This window comes from Mirounga leonina, unplaced genomic scaffold, assembly GCF_011800145.1.
Source record: "Mirounga leonina isolate KUSES-001 unplaced genomic scaffold, KU_Mleo_1.0 Mir_154, whole genome shotgun sequence".
Lineage (NCBI taxonomy): Eukaryota > Metazoa > Chordata > Mammalia > Carnivora > Phocidae > Mirounga > Mirounga leonina.
In genome coordinates, this window is record NW_023270389.1 from 2,902 (window position 1) to 16,137 (window position 13,236).

Sequence of the window (13,236 nt, forward strand, 5' to 3'; positions counted from 1 at the left end):
ATCACAGAGCCAGGCAGACATAGGAAGGCTCAGCCAACCTTGCTGGGCTGCACGCATGGGGGAGGCAGAGCCAGCAGCCACTGACTGACCCACCCTCAATGGGAGCAGGAGGAGAGTGAGGGCTGGCAGGGGAGAGGCAGCTGGCTTGCTCAGGTTGGGGTGGAAAGGAAGTGAGCTACCCAGCCCGCTTCCTCCCAAACCAGCTCCAGGCCCAGGGCTGGGCATTTCACAAAAAGGCCAAAGGAGCTTTGTGAACATTTCCTGTCCCGCCCCAGCCCCTTTCCTGGCACTGACAGTCCAGCTCAGGGTTACCACACTGCTCACCTGTGAAGCAATCCTCCCACGAGAGCGGAGTATCTGGCCGGGAGCTGCCTATAAATGTTGGACACACACGGCGCTGTCAAATCCCTCTGTGTGGCTCCTTGACTTGGGTAAGTGAGCTCTCAGCTTCCCCCCCACACCCCGACTCCTTCTTCACCTCCTTGCCACGACAGGCCTCCTCCAAGGCCTCCTCCTGGAAGCCCTCCTCGACTGACCCACCCACTTGAAAATTCCCTCACACTTTCTTGGATCATATTCTGCTGGAGCCTCTTGTCCTCAAATGCCCTGCTCTTCTTTTCCTTCTGTGTTTCCCCTGTTGTTCCTACGTGCAGCTTGTGGGAGGTGTCAGGGGAGCTCAGCAGCCTTTTCTTTTCAACACCCGAACCCTCGCTTGTCCACTCCTCAGAGTGCAGGAAGATGGCGGACGAGATGTCACAGCTGGAATGCAGCATCGAGACCATCATCAACATCTTCCACCAGTACTCTGTGCGGCTGGGGCACCCAGACACACTCAACCAGAAAGAACTGAAACAGCTCGTGAAAAAGGAGCTGCCAAACTTCCTCAAGGTAGGCAGAGGCTCCTGGCAGGTCTGGCACAGCCAGGGGCAGTCCGAGCTGAGGCTGGGGCATGGGGGTGCACTCTGCAGTGGCCAAGGAGGAAATTCCAACTCCTTCAGCCTAGCCTCCAGAGGCACCGGGCACCCTGTCACTGGAGTTCCTCCAAGTTAGAGAGCAGACTGACCGGCGATGTATGCTGTGTGCGGGACCCTGTCTTGGGCAGGAGTGCGTGGTGACAAACAGGGACCCACTGTTGGGACACACAGCAAAGATGTTGGCCAACAGAGCACAGATAAATCCAATGCCAGTTAGTGCCCCGAAGGACGTAAGAGAGAGCGCTGCGGGAGATTTGGGCTGGGTGGGGAGAGCGGTCCACTAGTTGGGTGGACAAGGAGGTGACTTTTTGAGCTGACACCTGAATTGAGGAGGGAAGCAACTGAGGACGACCCTTGGCAGAAGCGGAGAGGACACTAAACCTCAGCTACGTCTCAGAGGGCAAAAGCTGAGAGGCTACCTAACCCTAAGGGTCCAGAGTAGGAAATACATACACCACGTGTAGAAAAGCACCCTGTTGAGCAGCGGTGTGCAAAAAACACTCAGTAACATAATTAGCTTATTTCCCTGATCTGCAAATGACTAGGCAGTTCTAGGGGGGAAGAAAAGGAGGATTGGTTCCATCTGCTCTTTCGGTTTTCTTTGCAAGTTTGGGGACTTTGAGGAAACAGAGGCCTGGACTAAGAAGAGTGAGGTGCCTGAGTCCCAGTCTCAGTTCCATTCCTGGGGCAGGGCGCAGCCCTCTCCAAAGCCCCACACAGCTCAGTAGGCGACACAGGGGGGATGCTGACAGCTCTCCACTGGTGCAGACACTGGGAAGCAGGATGCTGGGTCAGGACAGACTGGAGAGGGTACAGCCAAGAGCTAGTGGGGAGAGGTTCTCCTGGATGTAACTCCTACACCTGCCCCGCCACCCACCTCCCTTGTCCAGGACGGGAAGCTGAGACCCTGCCGAGCAGACGCTCCAGAGTGAGTGCTCTGCCCAGGGACAAGAGGAAAAGTACAGAAGAGAAGGCTGTGTGGAGGCGCTGCAGGAGTGGGAAGGGCCTGGGGGCTGAGCTGGGCACCCACAGTGTCTGGGGAGGAGACTCAGCCGAGCCTCCCCAGCCAGTGGGTGGGACCAACTGCAGCCTGGACCCTCCACCTCCTGTCCTCCCCCCAGCATACTTCATCACACCCTTTAGGGTCAATGGAGAACATACCTTGCTCTCTAGCCCCACACAAGACACAAACCATCTTGTTCTCCTCAGATGAGTCCCCCCTCTGTAGGTTGAAATGAGTGTCACTAATGAGTAACCTGGAGAGGGAAGGGAGAGGTGGGTAAAGGGGAGGGAGCAGGACAGACAGGTGGAAGGATTGGGACAAGGCCGGGCTCATGTCCACTCTCCAGCTCCCAAGCCTTGTCAATCTGCACAAACTAGTTCCCCTTTTCTAAGACAATTTCCTCAAGGAAGATACCCAAGTCTACCTGTTAACCTTGTCATAAACACCAAATGAGGTGACATTTCTGTACATACTAATTATGTGACCTCAAGCAAGTCACTTGATCTCAGTTCCTCCCTTGTAAAATGGAGAGAATCGTAGTGCTCAGGTTATATGCAGAATAAATCAGCAAGTATCTAGCACATGTTCAGCATCTGCTAGACTGTGGCCATCAGTCAATGGTCATTTTTAATTTTTTACCTGAGGTCTAGGTGCCTTTGCCTGGGGTCATTGGCTGAACTCCCTGTCCCCAGCGCTGGCCACACCCCGCCCTAACTGCCCTGTTGCCCCACCCACAGAAGCAGAAGAAGAATGACAATGCCATAAACAAGATCATGGAGGACCTGGACACAAATGGAGACAAGCAGCTGAACTTCGAGGAGTTCTCCATCCTAGTGGGTAGGCTGACGGTAGCCTCCCACGAGGAGATGCACAAGACCGCCCCTGAAGGAGAAGGCCACAGCCACGGGCCAGGCTTTGGGGAAGGTGGCCAGAGCCACTGCCCCAGCCACGGTGGTCACGGCCACGGTGGTCACAGCCACGGTGGTCACGGCCACGGCCACAGCCACTAGTCGGGAGGCCAGGACGCCCTGCCCCTGCCCAACCAGGGCCACAGAGAGGCCCAACTGCCTTAGCTGGGGGACTGGGGAACGGGGGGCCAAATAAAGTCTTCCTCCAAGCCAGCACTCTGCGTGCTTCTTCCACGACCCCCTTCCCAACCTGTCCTTCCGGAGTCCTGGGTGGTACATGGCTCTGCCCCTTAACTGCTCAACCCCTTCATCTGGTAATAACAAAGTGAGAAGCCACAGTAATGTGGGTCTGTTCTAAGCCCCTTGGACTCACTTCCCTAACCATTTCCTCACCTCTGACCTCAGGCGCCACTACTCAGGTCCCAGTCACCTCAGTCTAGCTCAGGACTTCCCTGTACTGCCTGTCAAATTAACCCTCATCACCATAGAAAGCAAAAGGTCCTCTCGACATGCAGGCCACCCCCCACCCAGCCCTCACCCCCACCTTCACCCAGTGCTGTCTACCATCTTCCACAACCATCTGTCGTCTCCTAAGAGACCTCATTCCTCTGGAAGTTACCCAGAGGTGCACCTAGATGGGCTGTGTCTAAGAAAGGATACTGGATTGGGTGTGTTTGCCCATAAATTAAGTTCTGAATCCATGGAGCAAATCGGTGTCTCTTCACAGACCTAGCATCCTCATCATGGATGGGCACTGGGGCAGGTGTGGACACAGATGAAAGTAGGGGAGTCTTGGGCGCCTGGGTGGCTCAGTTGGTTAAGTGACTGCCTTCGGCTCAGGTCATGATCCTGGAGTCCCGGGATCGAGTCCCGCATCCTCGGCAGGGAGTCTGCTTCTCCCTCTGACCCTCCTCCCTCTCATGCTCTCTGTATCTCATTCTCTCTGTCTCAAATAAATAAATAAAATCTTTAAAAAAAAAAAAGAAAGTAGGGGAGTCTGACCCATGCCCACCCAGTGCCAGCAGGATGGAGAGAGAGAAGAGCCCTGCCTGCTGGTTGGAAGAATGAGTTCCAATCATGTCCTTGCAGCTATAAAGCTCAACCCCTACCATGAGGAGGTTGGACTTCGGGTCTACAGATCCCTGCACAAATGAAGAAACTGAGACAGAATGGAGAAGGAACCAGTCCAAGGCCATAAAATGGTGGAGATGCTCAAAGTAGTGCAGAGGGGCATGTGGGTGGCTCAGTCAGTTAAGTGTCTGCCTTCAGCTCAGGTCATGATCCCGGGGTCCTGGGATCGATCCCCAAGTCAGGATCCCTGCTCAGTGGGGAGCCCACTTCTCCTTCTGCCTCTGCCCTCCACCTGTTCATGCTTGCTCGCTCTCTGTCTCAGAAAGAAAGAGCTCAAGTGGGTGGGGTGACAGGCAGAAGGAAAAGGAGAAGCAGTCCCAGGACCCTGGGATCATGACCTGAGCCAAAGGCAGACCCTTAACCGACTGAGCCACCCAAGCACCACAATAAATGAAATCTTAAAAAAAAAAATAGTGCCGAGACAAAAGGACCTCAAATCCCATCTTCTCCATGGCTGGCTGTCTGGGCTCCTTCCCCACTGCTGAGCAGGAAGAAGGAGAAGGTCAGGTTTCCACTGTCCCACACCGGCTGGCTGTAGCTGGGTCCCAGGCTGTCTGCAGGCGGACTGTGCAGGCCTCTACTCTAAGGGTCCAGGGATCTCTGCTGCGGGTACAGGGATTTGACGGCTCCCACTTGAGGGCGTAAGGGTGAGGGTGTTTCCAGGAACTGCTCCAGGCTGTGTGAGCTTGGGAAGCAGAGTTTAGAAGCCCCCAGTCCCTTCCCTGCCTGACTTTGGGAGCTGACAGCTGGGGACACTCGCCTTCTGATAGACCTTCTCCCCGACCTTCATGACCAGGGAGGAGCCGTGTTATGGATGCAGCTTCATAGGAGAAAGAGAACCAGTCTGGGAGTTGGGAGGCCTGGGGATGCCCCGGGGTAGGGCAGGCACCCCCACCCCCCTGCCCACCCTCCCTTTTCACAATGTGCCGTAAATGTGTTTGTGACTCTGCCTCCCCATTAGACTGTGAACTCCATGGGGGCCAAGTCTGCAGCATCTGCTTACCCCTGCTTTGTCCCCAGCACGCAGAGAGGAGGCTGATACACGCAGCTTCTCAATAGATACTGACTGTACACATGTTCTAATGTTTCCCACATGCTCCCCTCTCATGGATGGTGTGGAGAAAAGAGGGATTAGAACCGGTAGATGGAAAGCTTCCAGATATCATGAGTCTCAAACTGGAAGGTAGGGGGCAACAACGTGATGGGAACCTGAAGACCCACACACCCACACCCCCCGTTTTATTCAGTCATACCAGCCTTTATCTGTTGCACACTAGAAGCTTTCCTTTGAAAAAAGGGATTTGTCTTGAAAATAGTTTGAAAATCGTTGATTAAACCCAACCTGCCCCACCCCCATGCTTGATTGACGCTCTCCAACGTCCCCAGCCGGTGGTGGCCTAGCCTGAACTCCTGGAAAGAGAGTTTCCTAATGTGGCACTGACACTTGCAAGGTTCTTCATCGCACCAAGCCAGATTTTGTCTCCTCGTGCCTGCCGGGTATTAATCCTAGTTTCCCTCCCACATCTTTGGGGGCACAGAGTAAATCTAACCCCTTCCAACCATGCAGCCATCCATCCACTTCATCAAAGCATTTTCCCTAAATAACATCCAGGCTTTCTCCAGCCTCCTCACCTTTGCACCAGGAATGTTCTCACCACCCTGGGGGTCTCCAGCAAGTCTCTTAGGACCTGTAAAGGCCTCTGTCACTGTCATCCTGAAGATGTCCCTGACCACCATCTTCTGCAAATATGTAGGTGCTTACCCCTCCAGGCCATGGAACTCTCTGATACTTCAACCATTGCATTTCTAATACAGACTTGGAAGCCCTTATCAAGTCTGATGATGGCCCTGAAGGCAGAAATTACGACTCATTTGCCTCAAATCCCCAGGTGCCAGAATGAAGCACTACAGCTGAGCAAGTGAAAATAGGGTGGTCCTAGGGTCCTGGGGAGCCAGAGGGGTTGCTGAAGAGGGCAGAGCAGCTGAGGGACAAGATGGCAAGGGACAGAGCTTCATAGATGCCAAGAGTTCTCCCTTTTGCCTTCTCTCTGCCAGCTCAGTCTGGGAGTAGGACGTAGTTCCAGACTCCAGGGGAAGGTCTGACAGTAAGCCACTTTTACAGAGCCCTGTGGGATTTTAGGAGAGCTGGTGAAGGTGATTTAGCCTCTTCCATCACATTAGCCCCTTCATTCGAAAAAAAAAATTGGTTCTGTAAATAATCCTAAAAGTTGTATGGAACCACAAAAGACCCTGAATACCCAAAATCATCTTGAAAAAGAAGAACAAAGCTGCAGGTATCACAATCCCAGATTGCAAACTATACTACGAAGCTGTAGTAATCCAAACAGTATGATACTGGCACAAAAATAGACACATAGATCAATGGAACAGACTAGAGATTCCCAAAATAAACCCATGATTATATGGTCAATTAATCTTCAGCAAAGGAGACAAGAATATACAATGGGGAAAGGACAACCTCTTCAATAGATGGTGCTGGGAAAACTGGACAGCTGTATGCAGAGGAATGAAACTGGACCACTGTACACAGAAATAAACACAAAATGGATTAAAGACCTAAATGTGAAACTCAAAACCATAAAATTTCCTAAAACATAGGCAGTAAACTCTTGGACATCAGCCTTAGCAATATTTTTCTGGATATATCTCCCCAGGCAAAGAAAACAAAAGCAAAGATAAACTATTGGGACAACATCAAACTAAGAAGGTTTTGCAGTGAAGGAAACAGTCAACAAAACAAAGGCAGCCTACTGAATGGTAGAAGATATTTGCAAATGGCATATCTGATGCGGATTAATATCCAAAATATATTAAATAACTTATACAACTCAACACCCAAAAAAACAAGTAAATTTTTAAATAGGCCAAGAACCTGAATAGACATTTTTCCAAACAAGACATCCAGATGGCCACCAGACACATGAAAACATGCTCAGCATCACTCAGCATCAGGGAAATGCAAATCAAAATCACCGTGAGAGATCACCTCACCCCTGTCGGAATGACTAAATTAAAAAAGAGAAGAAACAACAAGTGTTGGTGAGGATGTGGAGAAAAAGGAACCCTCGTGCACTGTTGGTAGGAATGTAAATTGGTACAGCCACTGTGGAAAACAGTGTGGAGGTTCCTCACAATTTAAAAATAGAATCATCGTGATTCTATTTCTAGGTATTTACCTGAAGAATACAAAAACACTTATTCAAAAAGATGCAGAGACTGGAAGGGCAAATATTAGACCATGTCACGACCGCAGGCATCCTTGGATAAACATGCAGGAGCTCAGAATGAGGCCTGGAAGTGGGCAGATGTGGGGTCTGATCAGGAACAAGGAGCCTGGGGGTGGGAGAGGCAGAGGTGAGCAGGCCAGCGTCTAGGCCTGGAGCTTGAACTCTCCACAGGAGAACGGAGGGCAGGAGCAGTGGGGGTTTTAGGGGGGGATGTGAATTAGTCTCTCTATCTGTGGTTTATGGGATGGATTTGGGGTGAGAATGAGTCGGCAGGCCCGGGCCAGTGAGGAGGCTGCCGGATAGTCTGGTGGGAGCTAAGAGAGCCCAAGATGGCACTTCTCAGAGAAGACAAGTCCAGCCAGGATCTCCACATATGCAGGGCCTATCTCAGCCAGCCCAGCCTGCCTCCCACACCCTACAGGATAAAGAGGATGATTCTGCACTGTTTCCCAAGACCTCGACGGGAAGAAAGGACTCAGCTTTCACCAGCCTGGTGAGGCAATTTTACATAACCCTGACACAAACCCTGCTCTGAGGAAAACTCCAGAATCCAACCTCCACGCCAGCCCATGCCCTCCCCAAAGTTGCTGTAGAAAGCCCTGTGTCATGGATTTTGACATTCCAATTACCAAAGTGACAGCAGAGCTGAAAGAGATGGTTGCTCAAGTCCTGTTCCCTCTTGGGGCTTGGGCCTGGGACAGTCCCTCTACCCCAGGACCCCAGTAGGCTCCATGGCCTGATTGGGCCCCAAACCCTGTCTCAAAGATCCCCTCACACACACAAGACACAGGGAACATGAGCACCTGGGAGGACCAGCTGGCCTCTTCCTGTGAGCACCCCCATGTTTTCCCATTTTTGCCCATGTACCCAGAATTGTCATGTGCAGATCAGAGAGACAAGGGACTGTTACCAAGGCCTAAGGGAGCAGCATGGGGCCCAGTTCCAGTCCGCCCCTCCTCTCCTCCTCCCACCTCCCCCCACCCCTACTCCAGGCTGCACACTCCTCCCTCCATCAGTCTACATTCTCTCTCTGAGTCTTCTCCTCTCATGCTGCTTTCTGCCCTCCTGGTCTCGGTGGTGAGGTGCAGTGCAGCAAGGAGCTGGGGTGCTTCCAGGAAGGGCAATGTCTTTGAGAAGTAGCTCAGGGTCATATCTAGCCAGGGATGATTCCTCCAAAGCAGAACATGTGCAGCTTTGGAAGCACCTGTTAATAGTGGGGGATGAGGCATCTACTCTGTTTTAGGCACCAGATCACTGAGTGGAAAAAAGAAGCAAGGTGGGGGGGTCATGACAACTGCCTTCAAATATTGCTGAGGTCGGGAGAGAGAGGAGTCCACCCCATCACAAGACTTCCAAAACCCTCTGTGATGGGGCCCCCATCCTCCCCACCACCACCACCACCACAAGCATCTCATTGCTTTTTTGGACCAACAGCTCATGCCCTCAGTTAGAAAACACTAACTCAATTCCACTAAACCAACAGGCAGGGCCTCCCTGGGGAAGCAGTGATGGAAATGAGGCCAGATAGCAAGGCTTGGAAAACTTCTGGTGGGTTTTAATCAGGTAAGTGACAGAGTATGATTTGTGTTTGGAGGCCATCAGGCTGCTGTGTGGAGGAGGGTCGGGGTCCAGAGTAGAAGCGTGGGGAGCAGCTAGGAGGCTGTGGCACCGAGCCCAGTCTTCATATCGAATACAGAATTAGGTCCCTGCCCTCCAGGAGCCCTCAGCCTAGTGGGGGGCAACAAACACCCAAATAGATATTTTCAATACCATGGCGTGGGCCAAAGAAAAGCTGAGGTGGGCAATAACCACAGGTGTCCTGGGGGCACAGGGGAGGCAGCTTCTGCCTGCTTTCTTGGCGTGGGTGGAGGCAGAGAGAGAGAGAAGACCAAGGTAAGCACCTGCAGAGTAATGCCAAGGTGAGTTTTGAAAGGGCAAGAGTTGAGCTAATGTGTGCCCACCACTGTGTTAGCTAGTCAGAGAAATCAGAGAAGCATAGTCTAGTTTGCTTTCTTTTGACCTAGATAACTTTTTATATTGACCAAGTTAAAATGTTGAGTCCTAGTCATTTTTGCACTAGGCTCCTGGTAGCCATCCCATTGAATTACATCCTCTCCTGATTTCCAAAGTCCCAATATGCACATTGGCTTGGCTTGGCTTGCAGTGTGCCAACAGCTGGCCTGAGATGTCTTTCTGAAGGGCAAGGTGTTACACCCATGAGAGTGGTTTTGGTGTGCCTTATCGAATAATAACACCTTTGCCCAGAGCACTCTGTCAGACTAATCCTGATGGTCAGGCAAGCCCCAGAGTTCCATGAATCTACTGTGGATGGGAGGGTGAAAACATGTGAGGGATGTGAGGGGGTGAGCTCCCCGGCAGATGCAACAATTGGGTTGGTCCTTGGTGGGCAAGCAAGAGATCTGGATCTCAGTGATCTGGTGCCTAAAACAGAGTAGATGCCTTAAAGGGACAAGAGGCCACTTCAGACAAAGAGGACAATAGCACAGCAGGTGCAGAATCCAAAAAGTCTGAAAGTTCACAAGGAAATCGGAGAATGTTCCGGAATGGCTAGAGACCAGAACTCAGAGTGGTGTGCAGGAGATTGATGGCAAGATGCTGCAGAGAACAGGTCCAGTCTCTCGGTCCTGTGGTTCTGACCGTCCTTTGTGTCCAACCGCTTGATCCCTCCTCACTGTTCTCCTTGCTTGCACTCTGGGGTCTGCCCTCTACAATTTCTTCTCCACAAAGGCAGCCAGAGTGATCCTTTTGAAACATAAATGAAATCATCTCGCTCCCTTGCTCGAATCCACCCAGTGGGTCTTTAGCACACTTAAAATCCAAAGTCTGCCCCAAGGTCTGTGAACCCCTGCTCCCTGCTTCCCAGAGGTGCACACCACCTGCCCCTCCCCACCTCAGTTCCTGCATGTTGCCTTTTGTGCTGTTTTTTTTGAGCAGGTCACGTGTGTGCCCACCTCAGGGCCTTGGCCTCTCTCTGCCCAGAGCTCTTGGCCCAGATATCTGCAAGCTGTTCTCCTTCCTCTCTTGGATTTCTGCTCAAATGCATTCTTCCAGCATCATACTAAGCCCGTGTGCCTCTCCTTTCCCTTCCACCCCAATGTTACTTCCCTCTTTAGCTTTCTTCATACCACTTATCATTGCCTACCCTTGTATCATAGGATGTGCTCTTATTTGTTTGTCTGTTTGTTTGCTGTCCCTCCCCAGTAGAACACAAGCCCCAGGTGGATAGGGTTTTGTGTTTTTGGTCTCTGGCTATCACAGATGTTCAGTCAATATTAGTTTAATGTATGAATAAAGGAGCCAAACAGTGGACATTTAATAGTAGGTGAACAAATGGACAAACAGATAAGGGGGGGGTCCCAAGGCTCTACATGAGGTCTGTCAGAATTGCATGGGTGAGGTATGCTCCAGTTTGGGGACCGTGGACATGGAAAGAAAGAAAGTGCACACTATTAAGAACTTTTCAAGAACAAATTTATTAACTCTCACTTCCAGTGTGCAGAGCTGGGCTTCAGTGATTACAAGGAGAGGTCTTCTTGGGGACTTTGCTTGAGAAAAGCCCCCCAGAGCTTCCTATTCTTTGTGGATATTTTCATGGGCAGTCACAAGCACACTGACTATGAGAGATACAAATTCCCCAAAGTCGACCTGTCCATCTTTATTAGCATCCAGTTCTTGGAATGTTTTGTCAATGGTAGCTTGATCTTTGGTGTTCTAGAAGGGGACATCAGAGACAGTGAGTTCAGATGCTTCCTCCCCTTTCTCCAGCCCTCTCATCCGTCAGAGCTCAGCTCAGGGAGGCCCAGGGACATTGGCTCATTCACCAAAACCGTGTTGGAGAATCCAACGTGACAAAACAGAAGACAGAGGGAAGCAGCTGTCGTGAGCTACCCTAGAGCTACACAAGTCTCGACCTGGAAGGTCTCTGTAGCTCACTGATCCCCACAGGTGAGGGAGTAATCCCAGAGAGAGAGGTGAACAGAGCCTGAGGTGCCAGAGTGAGGTATGGAGAGAGGGAGGCAGACCCCCCGTCCAACAGCTCAAGAGAGCATCCTTGGGCCAACCCCAGCCCAGCCCTTCAGTGGGCGAGTTTGGATGCTAGGGGCATCACCTACCTTGAGGGTGTTTGGAAGTTCCCTTATAATCAGCTGCTTCATCTCACCCTTGGAAAGTTTGTCATAATGCCCCACTCGGACTGAGTACTGGTGGAAGACATTGATGATCCCCTCCAGATGGTCCTCCAGCTTAGTCATCTTCTCAACCTTCAGGAGACACGGGAGGTCTGGGGCAGTTCCTCTCCCACCCGCCCCCATTCCCCTCTCTCCTCACAAGGGATGACTTCCCCCACATCTGCTTTGCATTCTCTCTGTTCTGATCTGTGGTGAATGTGTCATTTGTAGATAGGCTGTGGGGGAGGGGGGCATGTAATGCTGTTTAAAGCCTAAAAGAATCAGCCCCCATTGCCAGAGTGTTCCATGTCCCCCCATCTCCTAGGGAGTATAATTCAGAGGGTGCTGTTCACTCAAGCACACCCAGGAAGGGTTTGGTGGCTTGCCAGGCTGTTCCCTTTCGCCAGGTGATGGCACTTTGGCCACAGGTCTCCTACAGACAGTCACCAGCCCCTTCCACCTTCACCACCCCTCTATCCTGAGACTGGGTCTACCTAACACTGCAAGGGCTGGTCTCCTGGAGTCCAAAATGCAGTCAGTCCGGAGGTGCTCTGGTAAGCAGAAGGTTGTGGCTTCCAACAGCCTGCAGTCGCTACCCTGTGCACCTCCCATAGCCAAGGACAGGACACTTACCCTTCAGTGTGCAGGAGAGTGGAAATGTAGCAAGAAGTGTGTACTGGTGAGGAGTACTGAGCCAGGGAGGTTTTTATAATGCGCTCCAGGCTTCACCTTCAGCCTCAAGTGAAGAAATCTCTGATTCATCGTGAAGCAATTGCTAGACAATGGTTTGTTGCTCAACAGAAACTTCAAACTGTGGCTTTGACTGCAATGTGAGCCCCCCAGATTGCTCCCATGGCACACGCCAGCCCTGATCAGCCTGACACAGACCCCCAATCCCACCACCCCACCCAAGGGGCCCTCAGCTCTGGGGCAGGACCTAGCCTTCAGGTTTACCTCTGTCCCCTGAGCTAAACTGTGGCCTTTTACTAGGAAACCCTAGTAACAGGAACCCTAGAACAGGTTTTGCCATCCGGATGGCACCTACCTGGGAAAGGAAGGACTGGGGAGAGGCGTTTGCTGAGTGTCTATTACAACTAAAACGATAATGATAATAAAAACCATCAAAGTGGACATGTATTCCTGGAACAGAGAAAGGGCACTGAGTTCATAATGATGTATCAAGAAAGGTTCATCAGTTGTAAAAAATGTATCATATTAATATAAGATACTAATCATGGGGAAATTGTATGCAGGTATTTGGGAGCTGTCTACAGTGTCTTCTCAACTTCTCCATAAATCAAAAACTGTTCTAAAAAACTTAAGTCTCTGTGTTTTAAAAAGTGAGCACAGGGGCGCCTGGGTGGCTGAGTCGTTAAGCATCTGCCTTCGGCTTAGGTCATGATCCCAGGGTCCTGGGATCGAGTCCCACGTTGGGCTCCCTGCTCAGTGGGGAGTCTGCTTCTCCCTCTGCCTCTGCCTGCCACTCTGCCTACTTGTGCTCTCTCTATCTCTCAGTCAAATAAATAAAATCTTTAAAAAAAAATAAAATAAAATACTTACAATTTTTCTCTAAGTTTGGAATTATCAAATTAAATAACACCAAATTGAAATTATATCAAAATTTAGAATTACCCATATTAGTTTCAGGAGCATCACCAAAAAGAGTCCAGTTTCCCCATGTAAAACACCTTTTTATAATTTCCGCGAGGGCTAAAAGAAAAATAAAATAAAGTTATCCAAGGAAGTACTCATGACAACCTAAATGACTCTTCTAGTCACACCCAA

At 51.0% G+C, this 13,236-nt stretch overlaps 2 protein-coding genes across 2 annotated transcripts; one reads left to right on the forward strand and one right to left on the reverse strand.

Moving 5' to 3' along the window:
* The first annotated feature begins 232 nt into the window (after window positions 1-232).
* S100A9 (S100 calcium binding protein A9) lies at window positions 233-3,098 on the forward strand. The gene is made up of 3 exons (XM_035009598.1): window positions 233-431; window positions 728-888; window positions 2,715-3,098. Exons 2-3 carry the CDS (start codon window positions 739-741, stop codon window positions 2,985-2,987), a joined length of 423 nt encoding a protein of 140 aa, XP_034865489.1. The 5' UTR covers window positions 233-431; window positions 728-738; the 3' UTR covers window positions 2,988-3,098.
* A 7,641-nt stretch (window positions 3,099-10,739) lies between these two features.
* S100A12 (S100 calcium binding protein A12) lies at window positions 10,740-12,192 on the reverse strand. The gene is made up of 3 exons (XM_035009461.1): window positions 12,085-12,192; window positions 11,398-11,544; window positions 10,740-10,996 (listed from the first exon to the last, which is right to left on the reverse strand). Exons 2-3 carry the CDS (start codon window positions 11,533-11,535, stop codon window positions 10,856-10,858), a joined length of 279 nt encoding a protein of 92 aa, XP_034865352.1. The 5' UTR covers window positions 11,536-11,544; window positions 12,085-12,192; the 3' UTR covers window positions 10,740-10,855.
* Window positions 12,193-13,236: the final 1,044 nt, after the last annotated feature.